Source organism: Prionailurus bengalensis, chromosome A1 (genome assembly GCF_016509475.1).
Source record: "Prionailurus bengalensis isolate Pbe53 chromosome A1, Fcat_Pben_1.1_paternal_pri, whole genome shotgun sequence".
Classification (NCBI taxonomy): domain Eukaryota; kingdom Metazoa; phylum Chordata; class Mammalia; order Carnivora; family Felidae; genus Prionailurus; species Prionailurus bengalensis.
Genome location: NC_057343.1, coordinates 174,052,313 through 174,073,756, shown reverse-complemented (window position 1 = coordinate 174,073,756; position 21,444 = coordinate 174,052,313). Strand labels below are relative to the sequence as shown.

At 54.1% G+C, this 21,444-nt stretch overlaps 1 protein-coding gene across 2 annotated transcripts; it reads left to right on the top strand.

Moving 5' to 3' along the window:
- Positions 1-3,047: 3,047 nt before the first annotated feature.
- RGS14 (regulator of G protein signaling 14) lies at positions 3,048-18,383 on the top strand. Of its 2 annotated transcripts, XR_006299091.1 has the most exons (16): positions 3,048-3,318; positions 10,259-10,280; positions 10,442-10,620; positions 10,975-11,067; positions 11,153-11,296; positions 11,720-11,863; positions 11,981-12,092; positions 12,394-12,506; positions 12,994-13,197; positions 14,901-14,977; positions 15,201-15,327; positions 15,410-15,491; positions 15,593-15,639; positions 15,719-15,833; positions 16,093-17,442; positions 17,792-18,383. XR_006299091.1 is itself a non-coding variant. In XM_043592560.1 (15 exons), exons 1-15 carry the CDS (start codon positions 3,274-3,276, stop codon positions 16,293-16,295), a joined length of 1,707 nt encoding a protein of 568 aa, XP_043448495.1. In that variant the 5' UTR covers positions 3,048-3,273; the 3' UTR covers positions 16,296-18,383. The 2 variants fall into 2 exon arrangements, 1 of the variants encoding a protein (XP_043448495.1); XM_043592560.1 differs by having other exon boundaries at positions 16,093-18,383.
- Positions 18,384-21,444: the final 3,061 nt, after the last annotated feature.

Below are 21,444 nucleotides of genomic sequence, written 5' to 3'. Positions count from 1 at the left end.
CCCTCTGGCCACTAATTTATAGTAACTCTGGCCCCTCTAGACATGTGAATTAATGACCGCTGTTACAGATCAGAGGGGAGGTGGGGATCCCTTGTTGGTTGCTCCTTTATTTAAAGAAGCTGTCCCTTGCCGCCCCTGGGTGGCTCAATCAGTTAAGCAGCTGACTCCTGGTTAATAAAGAAGCTGCCCTTAGGGATGAATGAATTTATCAGGGTTAAGTGCTGAGACATCTTTTCTGGATCACATATTTTTAATAAGCTTACTATTAAAGTAATATGCTCGTATACGTAATACAGAAATATAATACAACTAAAGTTCCCTGCCACTCCCCTCCCTAGGGGTATTCCATTCCAGAAATTATATCTATACAAACAAGAATATGTTTGTTCCACTAGACCTCTAGGAAGGGTGGGATTTTTGTCAGCTATGGCCACTTCTACTGCATCCCCAGCATCTACAACAGTGCTTGGCACAAAGGAGGTGATTAATAATTAGTAAAAATATGAATATTTGTTCTAAAACCTGGAATTGGATCATGCAGAATGAGTAGGAGTTTACCAGCAAAAGGAAAGGCATGCTTAGCAGAGGGAACAGGAGATGCAAAGGCCCAGAAGGATGCTCGGGGGCATATGGGATGAAAGCAGTTCAGAATGGCTGAGGAGAGGTGGAGGAGGGTATAGCTAAGGCCAGAACTTGAAGGGCCTTCAATTTCCCAACTAAGGAACATGGCTTTTTTCCAGAAAGCACTGGGATGGTTTTAAGCATGGGAGGGGCCAACATGGTTTTCTCTGACTATGGTGAAGAGAAAAGATTGGAGGGGCATAGCAGGTAGGGAGACTGAATAGAAGGTTATTATGGCCAAATAAGAGACAACAAGGCCTGAGCCCAGGAACTCCAGAGGGAAGGGGGATCAGATATTAAAAATTGATCTACTGTGGAAAGCCAAGGAGAGATAAGCTGAGAACAGTGTTCTGTGGGCTGGAGGTACCCCACTGCTCTCGTGGAGTGGAGAAAATTAGATAAGGACTAAGAGATGGGAATTTCTGGGTTGGCTGGGGTCCCTGGGGTAAAGATGTGGTCAAAGGTAAAATTGGCATCCATAGTTCAGAGGTAGGCAGAGGAGAGGATGACCTTAGCAGGGGTCAGAGACTGTAAATGGGCCTTTTCGGGGAGGAAGATGAGGTCTTGGCACCTGGGCTTGTGATGGCCCAGGAGCAGCTCCTGGCACCCAAGCACACTTATTCACAACAGTCTCTGACTTGATGTGTAACCTTGGGGAACTCATTTGTCTCCAAGTCTCAGTTTCCTTATCTGTAAAATGTAAATAATGAGCACCACTCACAAAGAGGTTGTGAGGAACAAATGAAGTTGGGAGAAGCCCCTGTAAATGGTAACACCCTTTATGAAGCCTCGGCCCAGCTCCATAGCCCAGCAGACAGACAAGCAGTCTCCACTGACATCATACACTCTATAAAACCCCCACAGGCAAATTGACATTGTCATGTCAATGGCACCTTATTAAGACCACTGCTGGCAATGCTCCAGGCTCCAAATCAACCCCCAATATACACACCAAGTCTGACTGAATCCCTCTATCTGGGTGGCCTGGAGCAAGGTGTCTGGAGAGAGGTGAGTCAGGGCTGAGTGAAGAGGTATATTAAGTAAGGTAACACTAGCTGCTATCAAAAATAGACTTTAATGTTTATAACAGCTCAAAGTTTATTCCTCACTCTCATAACAGCACAAAGCTAGTGTTTCTGGTTAATGGGTGGCTTGCCTTTGTGCCCTAATACAAAGACCCTGTCTCCTTTCTTCTGTGGCTCCGCAATCCCTTAAAGCCTCATCATCTTCTGCATCCAGCCAAGCTAAAGGGGAAAGAGAGAATGTGGGGGGCACATACTACTTAAAAGTCTTGGCCCAGAAATGGTGCACATCATCTCACTCCCATTTAATTGGTGGGACTAGTCACATGGCCACACCTGACTGCAAATGAGCCTGGGAATTTAAAGTTTAACCATGTGCCCAGGAGGAAGAGGACATGAATTTGTGGCGAAGAGTCAGTTAGTTTCTGCCACTGAAGGGTTCAGGTCATGGCCCTAGAAGAGGGCAGTAGCGTAAAGGGTAGAAAACAGTAGAGGCGCCCAAACCAGAGTGGTGGGGGACACGAGGGCTCTAAGCCCGTACTTAGGGTAAAACAAGTCTTGTAGTGGGTATGTGCCTGTGTAAGAACGAGGCAAACTGAGGACTCTGGCTAAAGGGCCTGAGTTCAGCTGGCACTGGGTCAGGGCTGGGAAGGCATGGTGTCACTCTTCAGTCGACAGTACTACACCAAGGTGGAACTTTTATGTGGGTGGAAATGAATGCACACATGTCAAACACAGATGCAACTGATCCATTCCGCTGCCTGGGTGGGTAAGCATGTGCATACCTGCTTGCACATGTCACTGGGGTGGCTGACTACTTATACACCTATATGCAGTTGTGCCCGCCACATGTCCCTGTCCAAGGGACTGTACATACACCCAAGTGTTTCTAATGAAGGGAGAGTGTGTGTTTATAACATGCACACCTGGATGGTCTGTGTGTATATGACCATGCATGCAAAGTGGCCATCTGTCTGTACATGTGGGCACATGCCTGGGAAGTATCTGGGAATAGAGATAGTACCTCTGCATGCACACAACTGCCTGGGGGAGGGGTATTGAGTGTGCACATGCCTGGCACACAGCAGGGGTGAGATAAGTGTGTCCTGAGTAAAATACATGTGTGCATACTTGGTGCACACGTACACATGTCCACAGAAGCCCCTGTCAGGGTGCAAAAAGGTGACTAAGGGTGTGAGCACACACTTATGTGTGCCCAGACATGAACTTGGAGCTCCCTTGGCTGGGCCAGACCAGGCTGGGCCACTTTCTGGACACGTACAGGCCTCTGGCGATGTGTTGGTGACAGTGTGGGGCACTGCTAAGGGTGCATTGTGGCATGTGTGTGTGCGCATGTGAACGTGTGTGTGTGTGTGTGTGTGTGTATGCATGTAGGAAGAGGCGTGCGCTCACTTAGACCTTGCTTCTTTCTGTGGTTCGGTTTCTATAGAGACACTTCCTGTGGCAGAGAAAAGAGGTAGTGAGCTGGTGTTTCAGGATGTGAAGGCCCACAGGAGCGGAGCTGGGCTCTCTCTGTTGCCTGCCTGCCACCGTACAAGCTTTGGCCGGGGCTGCCCACAGTCCCCATGGTGGGCACTCCTCACGGCAGGGACTCGTGAACAGCAACGGCATGCCGGGGAAGCCCAAGCACCTGGGCGTCCCCAACGGGCGCATGGTGAGTGTGGGCTCCAGGCCAGGCCCGGGGGAGGGGGTGGGCACACCCAGGGTGGAGCCCAGGAGGCACACCCGGCAGGGTTGGGGAAGAGCCTGCATGCTGCTAGTGGGTGGGAGAAGTTGGGTACAGACAGGAGCAGGTAGTAGGACCTGGTGCCCTTCCTGTAGGACCTTCCAGATGGCCCTGCTGGGGACCTAAGGCAACCTTGGGCATGACAGCAGAGTACAGTGGTCACAGGCTTCTGGTACCCACTGCTCCCTCTCCTGCCACTTTGGCACCATCTGGGCTGGGAGACCTAGCATGGCCCTTGACCCCTGCACACACCCCCAGAGGCCCAGGCCTCCACATCTCACTTAGCCTCAGCCTTCCCCTACTCATCCCATGTCCTGATGCCCGAATTCAGGTAAGGGGCAACCTTCAAGTGGGTCACTGCCCTTTAGCTAGACCTGCTCCAGAGGCTTCATGCCAGAACTAGTAGTCTTTGGGCAGCCTGGGATGGGTCAGTAGGCTCAGGCCAGCTTGGTACATCTTGTCTTTTCTATTCCTGGGCTACCGGGAAGGGTGGGAGTAGCTGGGCACTAGGATGCCTTGTCTATTACTGCTGCCCCACCCCCTGAAGCCTCTCCCTGGCTGCTTGGCCTCCAAATCAGAGCTTCCCTCAGACAGTCCAGCTTCTTTATTCATTCAGCTAATGGGGCAGGCTGTACTAGGCCTTTCCTCCCTAGGATACCGGCCCACTTGGCAGAACCCCATCTCCAGGAAGGCCAGACGGTGTCCTAGCCTCCAACCTAGCCCCAGCCTAGGACTATGGGACAAGGCCAATGGGTCTAGAGAGACCTGGATTCCACTCTTGGCTCTGTGTCCCTTACTAGGGGTCCTCTCTGACCCATACTAGGGTCCTCTCTGACTCTCAGTATCTTCACCTATAAAATGAGGAAATTGGAACAGATCTTAAAGTCATCTTGTTGAGATGACTAAGTAGAATGATGAATATGAGGCCCTTGACCCATTGTGGGGGCTCCATAAATGTCAGCCCCATGCCTCCCTTCATTCTCAGTACCTCTTCATGGATCCCCTGCCTCACTCAGGAACTGAGGTTTTACCCTCCTAATTCCCTACTAATTCCTAAGGCTTTTCTCCACCTCTCCTTTGCCTAGTGTCTCCTTGTTGCCCAGCCCCAGGCTAGCTTGGTGGGAGAGAGGCAAAACCCTCCAAGCTGACCCAGTCCCCACCTCACTGTCTCTGCCATAAACCTAACTTTGAAAGTTCAAGAACCTACGGTCCTCTCACTCCAACCCAGAGACATGACACTAGGGTATGCAGGCCAAGGACACTGGGCCACTCCCACGACCACCCCAGATGGGGTGGGTTGGTGCTGGGTTGGTGCTTTTGAGCAGTGCCCAGGACTTCAGGGCAACTGAGGATGCCCAGGGACAGACCCTGCCTCTGCCCCTGCCACATCAGCCCGTGGCTTCTCTACCCAAAAGTCATTCAGAGTAGGGAGGGCACCCACTGCCCCCAACCCTGGAAAGCTCATAGATGCCCTGGCTCCTTGCAGCAACCTTCACACACAGGTTTATCTTTGCCCTTCCTGGGCCTGTTCTGAACTCTCCCTGTCACCTGTGATCCTGAGGGTCACAGATTGGCTTCTTGCTGGCCATTGGTCAGCTTTCTAAGGCCATGCTCAACTGTCATGGGGAGGGGTGGACAGGCATCAGCATCTGTGGCACAGCACTTATGGACCAGGAGTTGGGCTCCTTCCATGAGTAACCTCTCGAGGGAGGTTCAGAGGAGTAACTGACATGCTGAAGGCAGCCAGCAGGTAGAGGGGCCTGCATCTGAACCCAGACTATCTGACTCAATGCCTTTGCTCTCCCACCTCCCAGAACTGCCTGGCTCTGTCCTCCCCCTCTTCCCCCTGCAACCACCCCACCCACCGCTGCCATCACTCCCTGCTGAGGCAGCTTCATTTGTCAGCCTCGGCTTTCTGCCACTCAGCTTGTCAGGCAGTTGCAATGAAACCTGTCACTTAGAGATGGCTCCCAGCCCCCTCCCAGAGACATCATTACACAACCCCAATTGCCACTTCATTTGTTCATGCAGTCATTCATTCAGCAACCCCTCCATAGGTCTGCTCTATGCTGGCCCTGTCCTAGGCACTGAAGACCCAAACCCATCATCCTAGCCCCTGCCCTCAAGCAGCTCCCAGTCTGGCAAGGCACAAAAGACGTGGGTACAAATACCAGAAGAGAATTCAGATTTGGGTAAGAGCCATGGGTCCAGGGTAGAGAAAGCTTGAGGAGGACCCGAGGAGGGAGAACTGACTTCTTGTCTCATTTTGTGCATCGTAGTAGGAAGCTCTTGAAAGGATATGCCATCTGGAGGAGGGGATGGCATGGGGAAGCATCTGGATGTGGGGAAACACAGGGTGTTTGTACAGGGACATGGCCTAAGGGGAAGCTGGGCCTAAAGCCTGGAGAGGAGGGGTTATCATATCCTGTCACTCTCAGGGAGCCCAGGTAGTCATCCCATCTGGGGAGACCTGCAAGGCAGAGCCTACTGTAGCTCTGTCTGTATTCTTGGCATCCAGCTCGGGGCTAGGGTTCAGCTCCACAGGATCGGCTCAGGCTGAAGGGGCCAGGCACCCAGGGTTCTCTGTGCACATACTCAGAGAGGATCTTGGGGCCTCCGTTTCCCCTAACTAGGATAAAAAGAGATGATGGTACAGAGTGCCCAGCACAGAAGATGCTAAATAATTCGCCCCTTCCTTTGAGGTCTGACCACTACAGAGGGCAGAGTTCAAGAGGACCCCCTGGGCTCTTTACCCCTGATTGACTTTGCCCACCTGTGTCCAAAGGGCTAAGGCCCTGGGCCTGCCAGCTCCCCTGGTACATCTCCTGCCCACCCAGGGAGGCAGCTTGGTGGAGGAAATAACTCAGGCTCCAGAGTCAGGCACACCTGGATTTTAACTTCAGCTCAGCCCCTTCCCCACTGTGTGAGTTCTTTGGGCCTAGGTTTCCTCGTCTGTAAAATGGGGGTAGTAATACCTGCCACGCAGGATAAGGATTTGAGGATAGAGTGAGTGAGAACATGGATGTGTATTGTCCGAGAGTGCCTGCCACACAAGTGGAGCTCAGAAATGTTGCTCCTCCACACTCACCTTAGTATTCTTAGATACCAGCGGTTCTGCCAGGCTTAAGAAAAAAAATTATGGCAAACTGAGGCCTGACCATGGGTCAGAGTTTCACCTTCCACCACACCCTTCCTCATCCTTTCTTCCCCTTTTCTCCCATTCACTCACCACTTCTCAGGCAAGTCGGGGTGAGGCAAGGCAGGCCCTGCTCAGCACAACTTCCCTAAGCCTGGCAGCTTGGGCAGGTGGGAGCCCTGGTCAGCAGAGCTCCTGACGGCTCCATGCCAGTGACTTTCACACACTCGCTCACCCTTCCTAGCAGCCCCAAGGAGTTGGAAATGCCGAGCCCCCTTCTACCCAGGGGGAAACCGAGGTCCAGAGGAAGACGTTGCTTGCCCTTGAGTGGCTGACCTGAAATTGAACTCTATCCTAACTCCCTCCCACCTCTGGATCTCTCTCCCTACCCCATCTCAGACCCAACTATACATATCAACAACCAGTGGGGCAAGAGGGACCGAGAAGCATGACTTGCTGGCTACAGATATGGGGCGTTCAGAGGTAAAGGATCCTTGCCGAAGGAGGTGCTGGGGCCTCATGGGATGGCAGAGGTGGACTGCTAGGGTCCTGATGGCTGCTTGCTAGCACCAGAGCAAGGAGGGTGCTTCATGGGAGGGAGTTCAGGTTGGCTCCCTCTGTAAACCAGACCTGCCCTCTAGGAGCTACCAAATGATAAGGAGAGAGGCCTAGCCGTGGGTGGACAGCAGTGTGGCAGGCAGGAGGATTCAGGGAAACTGGTGGTGTTTGTAGGTGACTGATGTCAGCGAGTAGAGATTGGGAGAGCAGTCAGTTCAGTGAGGGGAGCAGGAGCAGATGCGCAGCAAGAGAAAGCAGTGAAGCAGGAAGCAGGAGTGTGAAGGGGTGTGGGGAATCTAGAAAAGTTTGATAAAGTGTAGGGCGCAGTGAGAAGGAGGGAAATGGGGGAGGCTGAAGGGATTCATTAGTCAGTCCCCGGGCTGCGCTTCGACTGTTAACACAGCAGCTGCTCCACTTCCCAGGGCAGGGAGCTTGGCCACCACCTGAGAGCCAGTCCCACCTAAAGACACACACAGGCAATTCCACACAAGGTCAAGAATAAAACAAAATAGGAGTGTGGGCTGGCTTCTGCCCCAGGCGCCTTTACCCAGTCTGTAGCTCCAGGCCTGCCGCAGCAGCAGTGGGGGCTCTGAGCTAGTGCGTGGATCTGAGTCCCAGGATGGAGGGCAGGCCAGAGAGAGGCCAGTGGCGAGGAGTGGGGGACAGTAGGGGGGCAAGAGGTGGCCATGCGGCCACCCCAGAGGGGAAGGCAGGATGGTTCCAAAAGACCCATGCAAAGGGTGGTGAGAGCAGCCCTGAGGGTGGCAAAGCTGCAGAGCAGTTGAGGCTGGCACGTGTGGCATGAGTAGGGCTGCCAGGAAAGGAAGGAGCAAGCTGGAGGTTACCCTGGGTTTCAACTCGTCCTCCTCATGCAACCCAGGAATTGGGACTTTCTCTGGCAGCCCCTGGAGCTGACCCGGAAGAAGGGAAGAAGCCATCACATGGAGGGTGCAGAGGCAGGAGGGCGAGGGCTGGGGCGGGTCAGGAGAGGGCGCCCCTCTCCTGGTAAGCTCCCAGGAGGGGCTTGGTACACTGGCCAATGGGCTCGGCGCTTGGCCACGCTCTGATACTGTGCTAACTTTCCTCTCCAGTAACGTCTCACCTCCACATTCTAGGTGGGAGATGAGGCTTAGGGAGGAGCCCGAGGGCGTAAGAGTAAAAAAGGGCAGAGCTGGGATTTGACTCTGAGTCTGACAGGCCCCAACACCTGTGCTCCATAGCAGGGCTAGCAAACTCAAAGTGGAGCATGGTCAAGACTAATGTAACAGCAGCAATAACAGTAATGTTCCATGAAAGTTTACTACATATCAGATAGTGTTCTGAGTTCCTTATCTATATATTTAACTTATTTAATCGCAGGAATCTTTTGAAATCAGGAGAAGTATTTGCCCTATTTCTGCAGAGAAAGAAATTGAGGCACAGAGAGGTGAAGTGCCTTGTGCAAGGTCACACAGCACAAATTGAACTCAGGCGGTCTGGAACAGCACTTGCCTCCATAAGTAACATGAATGTGGCAAACTGGCCTCAGAGACCTCTGAACAGAGCATGAGCCCCTTGTAGGGAAGGCAGTTGCTATTCAATGCCAGCCAAAGTTGTCATGCTGGGGAGAAGCTCTGGGTAGCTGAAGCATCACAGGAGTTTATGTAAAACTCCTGATTTTTAAATGTGGGAAACACCTTTAAACTTAAAAAGAAAAAAAGTCTGAGAGCCAAGATATTAATTATGTACTAACATATTTGCAGGCCAGCTCTGGCTCACAGATATGGAACCTGAGTGTTCCCAGGTGAGAGTGGGGAGCACAGAGGGAGATCCCAGATAGGAGGGCAGGGAGAGGCTTCCTGGGAGAGATGTTTGTAGACCTGTTTCCAGTGGGGATGTAACAAAGGGACAGGTGATCCCTGTGACAGGACTAGTGGGAAGAGGATGTGAGAGAGAGAAAGGGAAGGGGGGATGATCAGGCCCTGGTGCTAGGAGCCCAGGTAGTGGGAAGAAAGACAGGATGTAGGGAAACTGGTTTGGTGCCTTGCTCTGGTAGTGGCAGAGGTGGCTTCTCCTTGGGACTGGCTGAGTTCAAAGGGCTTGTGGGACATTTGGGCAGAGATGTTAGCAGGAAGTTGGCTATGTGGGTTTGGATCTGGGGAGATGTGGGAGAGGGAAAGGCAGAGTCAGGGAGGGGTGGAGGCCATCTTGTGTGGGTAGGAGATGAGGAGGAAACTGGAGGAGCTGCTAGGAAGGTAGGAAGACCAAGGGAAACCACTGCAAGAGTCATTTTGAAAGGAGAGTTTTTTCTATTTCACTAATGGTTGGATTCCCAGAGAAGTCGGAGTTGTACGTGGGGGGTGGGGGGGGGGGGATGAAGTTGGTCTCTGCAGCAATGCTACTCAAAATGTGGTCCATGGACCAGTGCATCAGCATTGCCTGAGAACTTGTTAGAAATGGAGAGCCTCAGACCCCATCCTGGACCTACTGAGCCAGAATCTCTGGAGGTGGTTTCCTACTGGTCATTTTAATACACACTAGAGTTTGAGAATGACTGCTTTACATTCTAAAATTGCATCCTGATCCCAGCCCAAGATGGGGTGGGGCCCATGGTCTCTCAGGGTCTTCCTCTCCAAGAGGAAACAGTTGCAACAAAGAGATCACTGGCTACAGAGACACCTTTCCTTCCTCAAAGACACCAGCAAACATTGATACAGCACTTGCCACATGCTGGCCACTGTTCTCAGTGCTGGAAATGTATTAAACTGATTTGATCCTCACAATAGTCCCAGAAGGTAAGTTACTATTATTATCACCATCTCCTATTACAGATGCAAACAAACAAGTAACGAGTTACTCAGCTAGTAAATGGCAGAGACAAGATCAAAGTCTGTGCTGATCCTCACCATGCTGTACATCTGGGCTTACCCAGCAAGTGCTGAGGGAGGAGGGAACCAGGGGCAAATGGAAAGTAACTGGCATAAATTCCAGCACACAGTGGTTGGCACATGATGGAAGGGGAGCCGGGAGTAGCCTGAGCAAAATGCTGAGCAAGCAGTGACCTCACTGGGAATGCCCAGCATGGCCCTCCAGGGAGAGGAAAACAAGCTCCAGTCCTGGGGCCTGAGCCCAGAGCTGTCCCTTGAGAATCTACCCCGGGCTCTGCTCTGACTATCTACCTTGGGTCTCTTGTAGGTTCTGGCTGTCTCAGATGGAGGTAAGTGACAGAGGGTACAGAGGAGGCCTGACTGGGGGGGGGGAGGGTATGTGGAAAAGGGTGGGGACACCTCTTGGTATCTTTCCTGGGAAAATACCTACTGATGGGGTTGGGCCGGGGAAGGCCACAAAGCTCACCACCATTTGTCTATCCACCTACAGAGCTGAGCAGCACAGCAGGGCCCCAGGGCCAGGGTGACGGCCGAGGAAGCTCTCTCAGTATCCACAGCCTCCCCAGTGGCCCCAGCAGCCCCTTCTCCACCGAGGAGCAGCCTGTGGCCAGCTGGGGCCTGTCCTTTGAGCGGCTGCTGCAGGACCCTCTGGGGCTGGCATATTTCACTGTAAGCCCTGGGATGGGATAGGGAGGGCAGATGGCAGTGGCCACCAGGTGGGGGGCGGGGGTAGGGTGGCCGGCATGGGAGAGGATATGGATGGAGCTTCAAGCTGGCCAGAGTGGAATTCCTGTGTCAGCTGCCTCATCCAGCCTTTCTTTGGCATCTTCTTCCTTTTCTCTCAGCAGGGAACTTGTCTCTGCCTCCCATTTCCTCTCTGTGCCTTCTGATCTGGCCCCATCTGTCTGTCTGGCCCTATCTGTCTGATTTGGCCTCTTGGCCCTATCTCTATCCCAATCTCTTTGACCGCATCCCCTGACTGGGTCTCTGTGTCTCTGCCTGCCTCTTCCTTCTGTGCACCAGGAGTTCCTGAAGAAGGAGTTCAGTGCTGAGAATGTAACTTTCTGGAAGGCCTGTGAGCGCTTCCAGCAGATCCCTGCCAGCGACACCCAGCAGGTGGGGGAAAAGACCAGCTGGGGCAGAGTGGTGGGACCAGAGCCTGGGTCATGCCCCTGACCTTCACCTGTCCCTCCTGCAACAGCTCGCTCAGGAGGCCCGCCACATCTACCGGGAGTTCCTGTCCAGCCAGGCACTGAGCCCAGTGAACATAGACCGGCAGGCTTGGCTAGGCGAGGAGGTGCTGGCAGAGCCTCGACCGGACATGTTCCGGGAACAGCAGCTCCAGGTGAGTGTTCCCAGGGGCCTCGGTTTGGGATTAGGGGGAGTGGCCTTGGAAGAAAGGACAAGAGGTGGGACCAGATCCAGGGGCGAAGCCCGATTGTCAGGGGTGGGATGGGGTTGGAGTGGCCTACGGAGAGGAGCAAATTTGGATTTGGATGCCCGCACCAAAGTTAAATGCAGGGGCAGGGCGCGGGTCAGAGGGCGGTACCAGAGGCTACGGTGGAGCAGGGTCTAGGGGCGGTGGAGCCTAGCAGAGGTCGAGGCGGGGCCAAGAGTAGGCACTGGGCTAGATCAAGGAGTTGCGTGGGAGGGGCTAAGGTCTCAGCTGCTAGGTTGGGGACCCAGCTAACCTTGAGGACAGGGCCAGGTAAGCTGGGGGCAAGTCGAGCGCCCCCTTCGGCTCACCGCCCCGGCGCGGGTCCCGCAGATCTTCAACTTGATGAAGTTCGACAGCTATGCGCGCTTCGTCAAGTCCCCGCTGTACCGCGAATGTCTCCTGGCGGAGGCCGAGGGACGCCCCCTGCGGGAACCTGGCTCCTCCAGCCCCGGCAGCCCCGACTCCACCAGGAAGGTGCGCACGCGGGGCAGTGGGAGGCAGTGGGCCGGGCGCAGATCTGTAGGGTTGTGTCCACGGTCTGCACGTAGGCTGGGGTCCGGCCCCGAGCCAGCGCCTTTCCTCCACCCGCAGAAACCGAAGCTGAAGCCCGGAAAGTCGCTGCCGCTGGGCGTGGAGGAGTTGGGGCACCAGCCTTCTGCTGAGGGCTCTGGCGGCCGCCCGCTCCGCAAGTCCTTCCGCAAGGGTGAGGGTCGGAGGCCACAGACAAGAGTCAGGGTGGGAGTTTGGGCAAGCTTTGAGAATGCCCCCTTCCTCCTATTTGTAAATCTGTGAAAACCGAAATACCCTGTGACCACCACGTTCCCTCGGTGGTTCAGCTTCCAGACTAGAGCCCTGAAGTTTGGGAAGCCCCCTCAGTACCAACGCTTCCGTGGCCCCAAGCCGCGTTAGACCCCTGCGGGAGGGCTCCAGCGGGGTCCACCTGGTGGTGGAGAAGGGGGTATAGGGAGGAGGGACTGTTCTGCTCACTGCTCCGTCTCCTCTAGAACTGGCAGGCGGGGCCCCAAACTCAGCCTTGCGCAGAGAGTCCCAGGGCTCCCTCAACTCGTCTGCCAGTCTGGACCTCGGCTTCCTTGCCTTTGTCAGCAGCAAATCTGAGGTGAGCGGCCTGCTGGGGGGGACAACGTGCAGGCTAGGGCCACTACTCATGCCCCTTTGTGTGGCCACCATCATTCCTAGTCATGGTTCCTACTTACATCTTCCTGCTACCAACCCCTTAGCCTCCTCACTTTCTTCCTGTCCTCACCACAAGGGCCCCATGCATGGCATAGGTGTACATTCCCTTTGTGTGTGTGTGTGTGTGTGTGTGTGTGCACGTGTGGGGGCCCAGGTGTACACAGCAGATGTGTGGGGGTCAGTGGAAGGATCTGTCTCTGGGTGTCCTTACACCTGGCATACATATGAGCATATGTTACATGCATGTGAGCATACATATGTTCCTGTAGGAGTATCTTTGCCTGCCTAAAAGTGTGCCCTTAGGCATGTGTGTGCATGTGTGCACCCAGTGGGCTTACCTGCCTGTGTAACTCTCTGCATGTCCCTGAATATGTACACATGACCTTCCTTCCACCCCTGTCCTGAATCAGAGCCACAGGAAAAGCCTTGGGAGCACAGAAGGTGAGAGCGAAAGCAGGCCAGGGAAGTACTGCTGCGTGTACCTGCCCGATGGCACAGCCTCCTTGGCCCTGGCCCGACCTGGCCTCACCATCCGTGCCATGCTGGCAGGCATCTGTGAGAAACGAGGTCTCTCTCTACCTGACATCAAAGTCTACCTGGTGGGCAATGAGCAGGTGTGGACTTGGCCTGGTCCCCAACTCTAACTATCTTCCTGATCCCAACCCCATTCCTATCTGTGCTCAGCTATGACCTCCACCCCAGTTCCATTCCCATCCTCACCCCCTTCCTAATTCCAATCCTCAACACAACCCTGCCCCGTCCCCCATGCTCAGCTCCAAATCAACCCAGCACCAACTCCTCAAACTCAGACTTCCACTCTCATCCCATGAAAATTCTTTCCCCACCCCATTCCCCTCCTGGTTTCCAGCTTTACCATTATCTTCACTGTGATGCTCTGGGGAGGGAGAGTAGGGGAGAACCACTGCCAGAGCTGGGTTTCCCCCATGACCCCCAGAGTCCCTACTGACCATCTTTGAAAGGCCATCAGGGGCACTCAAATGCACCTAGCCCACAAAAAAAAGTTTTCTTGAGGTGCAAACTAGAATTAAGCTTTACAGAGGAACGTGGGGGGAAATGTACTTTAAAACAAATCATCCAGTAAGAAGGGTTCAAAGAAAGAATGCTGCATTCCAGGGAGACCCTATAGGATTTCATTCTCCCAGACAAGGCCTAAGGCCCTGCCAGGTAGGTGAGCAGAGGGACCCAGACCTGAGCTCTGTCCTCCAGGTCCACAAGCCAGGCAGGATGTGATCAGGGAAGAGGAGCCGAAGCTTCAGAGAGTTTCTAGGGAAAAGTAAGCTTTTCTGGCTGGCTCCGGGAAGACTTCATGAAAGAGGCAGCTGTTGATGAGGGGAGGATAAGGATGGGGAGGAGTTTGCCTGGCAGAACTGTCAGGAAAAGACATTCTCAGCCGAAGGAACAACTTAAGTGAAGTCTGGATATGAATAAGAAGTGCAGGGCAAGTTCAGGGGCCTGGAGAGTGGGACTGTGAGGGTAGTAGTGGGAGGATCTCTGCCCACTCAGGCCACCCGGGGAAGACTCTGAAGCCCAGATGGGCCTTCTCATCTGCCGAATATAACTCCCCACCCACACTCCACCTGTCCCTGCAGCAGAGCACAGGCCTTCCCTGGAAGAGGCTGCCTCCCTGCCCTGGGCTGGTGCAGGCAGTGGGACCTACACGGGCAGTAGTCACTACCTACTGTTTATGTACCTACTGTGTGCCAGGCACTGTGCCAGATACTTTATATCCTTCTGGCCTCACAGTGGTCTGGGAGAAGAGCTCTTGTTGCAGTGAGGAGACAAGAAGTGTCCTTAGTAGGTGGGGATGGAGAGAAGTGGACAAGTGTCAAAAAAGGGACAAGGTCTGGGTGGCTGATCAAAGGTGGGTGGTGAGGGAGGAAATGCATCCATGGATTTCACACGCCTGAGACAAAAGTGGGCAGCCATCCAGGAAGTGGGTCCTGGACTGGCCTGGCCCAAGAAGAGGGAGCTCCATAATCCAGGACCTAAGCCTGCTCCGTATCCAAGCAGCCTCATTACCATTTCGTGCTCATCCCACCCCCATGTTTCCCATAACTCCGTTTCTTTTCCAAGGCTGTCCAGCCTTCTTGCCACCCTTCTCCCTGGCTAGGCTCCGACTCAGCCAGGTGTCTTATTCCATCCACATCTCTATCGCTCACCTGCCCATCGCCTTTCTCTCTGACCCGTAGGGATCCCCAGTGGGGGCCATGGGTGGAAGTGAGGTGGTTCCTTCGGACCCTGGGGATCGTTAGGGGTGGGGAGGGAGGGACTCTGAGACCCTGACTGGCATCCGCAGAAGGCTCTGGTCCTGGATCAGGACTGCACCGTGTTGGCGGACCAGGAAGTGCGGCTGGAGAACAGGATCACCTTCGAGTGAGTGCCCCTCCTCCCAGGCTTGGGTCCCAGTTCTGGCTGCTGTACTCCCTCTCAGGTCCTGTCCCTGGTGCTAACCGCGTCCCGGGGACTGAGGTCCCACCCCCAAGTTGTCCCACCCCCCTAGTTTAGGCTCCGCCCCCTCCTGGGCCTCGTCCGGGATGGGTTGGGGGAGAGGCGGGGTCGGCTCTCCGCGGTTCCGCAGCGCTAGGGTCCCGTGCAGGCTCGAGTTGGCGGCGCTGGATCGCGTGGTGCGGATCTCCGCCAAGCCCACCAAGCGACTGCAGGAGGCGCTGCAACCCATTCTGACGAAGCACGGCCTGAGCCCGCAGCAGGTGGCACTGTGCCTGGTGAGCTGGGGGACAGCAGGGCAGAGGAGGGACAGCGGGGAACGGGCTGCCTGTCCTGCAGGCTGCTGACCTGTTCCCACAGCCAGGCGAGAAGCAGCCGCTGGATCTGGGGAAGCTAGTGAGCTCGGTGGCAGCCCAGAGACTGGTTTTGGACACTCTCCCAGGTAGAGAACCAAGGCCCTGGGGCTTGGTCCCTGGAGATGACCCTGGCCCAGAAAGGGTCCAGGTGGGAGGCAAACAGTAAGGGTGGCCCTCTCTGCCATAGGGGTGAAGACTCCTGAAGCTGGAGACACAGCCCCGTGCCGCAGCCAGGTGAGTGAGAGTAAGGGCTCCCTCTTCTGCCTACTGCACCTCCCCTCCCAGTTGTGGCTCTGACTCCACATTCTCGCAGGGCGGCCAGCCTAGAACTCAGAACAAGGCCACCCATCCCTCTTCACTGTCCCTCAACTCGATGGCCCAGGCAACCAGTAGTATCACTGGGAAGCGGCAGACCTGTGACATTGAAGGTACTTTGGGGATGGTGGGAACTAGAGACCAAAAGGGTTGGGGACCATTGAGGGTGGGTGGTACCAGAGAGGCTTGATCTGAGGCTTGATGTTATTGGGGCTGGAACAATGTCCATTGGGGTTGGGGGACCAGAGGGCCTGAAGGGTGGGAGGGGGGCATTTGGGGAGGCTGTGGTCATAACAAGGGCAGTAGAACAGTGGTGGGCTAGCATAGGCAGGTCTGCACTGGTGGGCTTCTTGACTCTGTGGTCACCCCTAGGCCTAGTGGAGCTGCTGAATCGGGTGCAGAGCAGCGGGGCCCATGACCAGAGGGGCCTTCTGCGCAAAGAGGACCTGGTGCTTCCAGAATTTCTGCAGCTGCCTGTCCAAGGGCCCAACTCCCAGGAGGCCCCACCACAGACTGAATCAGAGGTCCAACCCAAGGGGGACCCCTTGGACTCCACTGCCCACTCAGCCCTCTGACAGCTGCCCAACAGTCCAGGCTGGCTGCATGGCACCTGGCGGGCCAAGCATGCCATGGGCCCGCTCTGCATGCCCTGTCTGTGCCATGAGAGTTCCTGGCCACTTCCTGTCACGGGCAGGCCCGCAGGAAGAGCCAGAAGAGGGCGGAGAGTGGGCTCAGAGGAGCCGCACCCCACAGCTGCCACCACTTGGTCCCTTATAGGTTCACTCATCCATCCCTTGCTGCCAGGCCACTGAGGGGAGGTGGGCCTAACCTCTCTGGTGCAGGCATGTCCAGCACAGAAGGATGGCATTGGCAGTGCCAGCCTCCTCACCCTGTGCTAAGCCTCAGCAAGGAGCAGGAGGAGGGGCTGGCCCCTCCTCAGGGAGCTGGTATGAGTAAGGCCTGGGGGTGCAGGAGGGAAGCCCCTCCCACTACTCACATAGGCTCTGCTGGACATATGGATTTTGCAGTTGGCTTGGGGCAACTGTGTTTGTCCTGGATGTATGATATTGTTATTATAATAGTAATTATTATTCTCCCATGAGGTGTGTTCCTTGTATACCAGTCTACCCTGTGTGCCCCCCCCCAAGCCATACTGCCTCTGTCACCAGGGTCAGTGCCAGGAAGCCCTTGGGGACCTCAAGACGTGCCCCCTAACTTCCTGTTGTCAGTCTCTCTCTTCCTGACTGCACAGAGTATTGGGGTGTGAATATGAGAGACAGAGACAGGGAGGAAAGGAAGAAGGGTGGGGGGGCAAAGGGAGGGAGGGGAAGACACTTCTGGGGAGCCATGGCTCTGCCACCTGTCATCGCACTGTTCCTCAGTCTCTGGATCTGAATAGAGTACAGCATCTGGCTATTGTCCTCTGCTTCTACTGGGACTGAGTGTGTCTCTGCAGACATGGCTGTGGGCTTCTTCGGATGCGTTAGAGCCTTGTAGAGGATACTGGGTGTTGTGGTGGGAGCAGGTTCTGTCCCTTGTCTGCTTTGGCTGGGTGCCCATCCCTGTCCCTAGGTAGCCCACATAGGGAGAGAGAGTGGGGAGGACCTCCCAGAAGGAGGGCCCAGCTTGTGGGCAGAGAAGCCAGACTCAATCCCAGTGCTGCTGAGACAAACAAGGGGACATGGGAACCTTGAGGGGACACCTCCTGACCACCTCAGACAGGTAAAACTCTCTTCCGAACCACTCCAGTTCTTTGTGCTTGCTGTCCCGTTTGTCAGGAACTACCCCCCACCCCCATACCCCCTATCATGGCACCTCATCCTTGAAATTCCTGAGAGAAATCAGTGGGGTTTGCTGACCCAATGTGCCTTTCTTCAGAAGTCTAACCCAAGCCTTTCTTGGGGGACTTCAGCCCTCTACCCCCACTGCCCATTTTCTTTGTCTGGGCTGGCCAGACCCTCTAGCTGCTGGGGTGGGCTCATGACCCAGGCCTGGTCAATCAGAGTTTGGTACAGGAATGATCTTCTGACCCCAGTGAAAATGACAGTCCTTGTCCTTTACCCTTTCCTAGGGATTTGAACAGAGGATACACAGGGAGAGAACCTGCATGTGAATCAAACAAATGCAGGAGAGCAGGACTGAGAGATAGAGGGAGATTCCAAAATTTCCCTGAACATCTAAAGTCAACCACCCCTAGACATTCTCATTTAGGCAAGCCAACACATTCTTTCCATGTGTATGTGCTTGTGACTCTGAGTGGGTTTTCTGAGACCTGCAACCACAAAAGTCTTGCTTCATTGAAGATCTCAGCTTGAACACCTCAGTGGAGCCTTCCCTGGTCACTTGAAGCTGTGGTCTAAATGTTTGTGTTCCCCTCCCCCCAAATTCATATGTTGAAATCCCAGCCCTAAGGTGATGGTATTAGGAGGTGGAGCATTTGGGATGTGCTTGGTCATGAAGGTGGAGCCCTCGTGAGTGGGGTTAGTGTGCTTATAAAAGAGACCCCAGAGAGCTCCCCCACCCCTTCCACCCTGTGAGGACACAGCAAGAAGTTGGCTGTCTACAACCTGGAAGAGGGCTCTCACAGACACCGAATATGCTGACCCCCTGATCTTGGACTTCCAGCCTCTAGAACTGTGAGAAATAAATTTTTGGATAAGCCACGCAGTCTCTGGTATTTTTGTTATAGCAGTCCAAATGGACTGACACCAGATATGAAGTGCTCCCCAACTTTTTTCTCTACCATGCTGTCCAGTTTTCTTCCTTCACAGTGCTAATCCCACTCTGTAATGACCTTATTTACTTATTCACACTTGTTTGCTGACAATATGATAAACATGCCCTGATGGCAGTGACCTTGCCCATCTTAGTCACTGTTGTTTCCCCTTGGCCTACTGGGCTGACAAATGATTCTGCAGCCTCAGATAGACCAAGTGAAGGAAGCAGGGACAGCAGGGCAGTGGGGGTCCTTGGCAGGGGACTGCATAGCACACAGTCTTTGGCCAGATGGGGGTAGGGAGACAAACCCATGTCCCTTCCCCAATCGGCTGTGGAACCTCCCTTACACTTCCTGGGCCCTGGGGCTTCTCTCTGTGGGCAGAGACACCCTTCCATGTGCCAGGATAGAGAGGAAGGGACACCAGGTAAGAGAAGGGTATTTTCCTAAAACTGGCAGATCCTTCAGGCAAGCCCCCCCCCTTCACCCACCCCTGCCCTTCTGAATCCCCAGCAGGGATGCCTATTACTCTTATGGACCAACAAATGTGATTGCCCCATGATAGAGGGGGTCATGGGTCAGGTGGAAGAGCCTCGATAGACATTAGCCCCTGGAGGGGGAGGAACATGCATATCAACTCAGGCCCCCAAGTTAGGCAGGCTCCATCCTTTATCTCATTTTTGTCTTCATGACAAAATAGCCTGGTGGGGATGAAACCAAGGCTACAGGAGAGGAAGTGACTAGTCCAGGACCCTGCAAAGAATTTGTTGCTGGAGCTTGACCAGCACACAGGCTGTCTGACTCAGGGACATACACCAGGGAGGACCCTGATGCTGTAGGAACCCCTTCTGGGAAGCCAGCACCCTCTGGGAGTGGGGTGGGGAAGGATACATTGAAGTGGCTGCTCTGGGGAGAAGAGCATAAAAATTAAAAATGCAGCATCTGACCCCAGCATTACCACCAGAGAATTACTCACTCCCACGTACAGGGTCGCCCTCCCTGCAGGGGTGTCTATGACCTCAAAACTGGCAAACAGCCAAATTTGTGGGGTAACACAAAAGGTGGTAGCGTGTCTGTGTTCTGCAATACCACACAGCAGGTAAAGAATTGGGGACAGCATGTCCTTATGTGGAAAGTTCTCCAAGATGTGTTATTGTTTGGTAAAAGAAAGTAGAGCAATGCACATGACATGATACCTTTGTATAAACCACAAACACAGAGACACATGTATAAGTATATAGAAAGAATAGAGAATGCTCTAGAAAGACGCATGCCAAGCAGATAAAAATGGGGAGGGGACTAGGATTGGGAGGAGTAGTCAAAGGACACTTTCATTTTAGCTTTAATGTTTTTTAAAAGATGCTATTAAAAATAATTATAATCTTTATTTATTGTTTAAGCAAGCTCTATTCTCAATGTGGGACTTGAACTCATAACCCTGAGATCATGAGTTGTATGCTTTATCCACTGAGCCAGCCAGGCATCCCTAAAGATAGTTATAATAGGGGTACCTGTGTGGCCCAGTCAGTTGAGTGTCTGACTTTGGCTCAGGTCATGATTTCATGGTTCATGAGTTCGAGCCCTGCATTAGGCTTGCTGCTGTCAGTGCAGAGCCCACTTCGGATCCTCTGTCCCCCTCTCTCTTTGCCCCTCCCCTGCTCATGCTCCCTGAAAAATAAATAAAACACTTTTAAAAACTAATAATTCTAAAAACACAAAGAATTTCCCAGGGCTACTTATTTGTCACACTGGGCCACCATCCCTTTCTCCAGAAGGAGAACCAACTCTTCTCTGGGGGCTTCAGCCCACCGGCCACCTTGGCCCACTTTGGCTGGCTTCTGTGTCCCTCTGCCACAATCCCCCAATATGTCCCCTGAAGCTGTCCTGGGCTGAAGGAGACCCAGTTCCCTCCTTCCAGTTCTTGTGCTCTCAGAATCCCTCAAGGTCCTGGGCCCTCACTGCAAAGATGGGGGTCCAGGCCCAGGGGCAAAAGTCACAACCTGGTCAACCCACAGGCCCTTTCAAAGCCACTGCATGGAGCTGGATTCCTTGGTGGTTGGGAAAAGTAGTGGAGTTGCTTCTCCTCCCCCACCAGATGGGAAGACTGGAAGGGAGTTAGCCTATCCACCCAGCACCCAGCGTTAAGGAGGGGAGAAAACACACATCTGTTGACTGCTGTGGAGCTCCAGCACCCCCAGTTTACAGAGGACACAGGCAGAGAGAGATATGACTGCCTGGAGGACACCTGTGGGACCCAAGACTCTAAGAGAGAAACTTGCTACTTATCTCTGGTCCCTTACACTGTTGACAGTCTTAGACGTAAAGCAGTATGGGATGGGCACAGAGCGAGCACAGAGCACACGGTGACCTGGGTTCTGGGCCGGGGTGGGGGCAGGTAGAGGCACCAGTTCTCACCTGGAGCCCAGCTGTAAGTGCTGACGCAGCTGTGGGCGGATTCTTCCAGGGGCAGCCATTCCTACCTCCCAAGAGCGAGAGCGCAAGGTGCACCCCGCAGGAGGCCTGGCCTGATGGTCAGGTGACTCCAGTTTCTGGGGGATTAGAGGCTGGAATTTAGCTTCCACAGAGAAAGAAATGGCCAGAGGGGAAGGAACACACACGGTTGGTTATACTGAATCAGAAGCATCCCAGGCCAGGCACAGGCCCATACCGCTACACAAAAACAGGGGGCACTATTGGTGTCCCTGGTGGTCCTGGTGGATCCAAGAGAAACAGAACATGACACGTGTGTGTTTTGTGATTCCTGTGTGGTCCATCTCAGCTCCTATCTGCAGAGAACTGGCTTGGGGATAAAACAGAGGCAGAAAGCCAAGGAGAAGCACCATAGAACCAGCCTCCCACTTCTAGGCCAGCCCAGAATGCTGACTGCCAGAATGAGGCCCTGGCCAGCTAAGAGGGGTGGGCAGCAGTAACCCCACTAGCCAGGTAGGCTACCATCTTCCAGCCCTTCCGAGGAGGAGTTGAAGGAACCCAGCAACCAGACCCAAAAC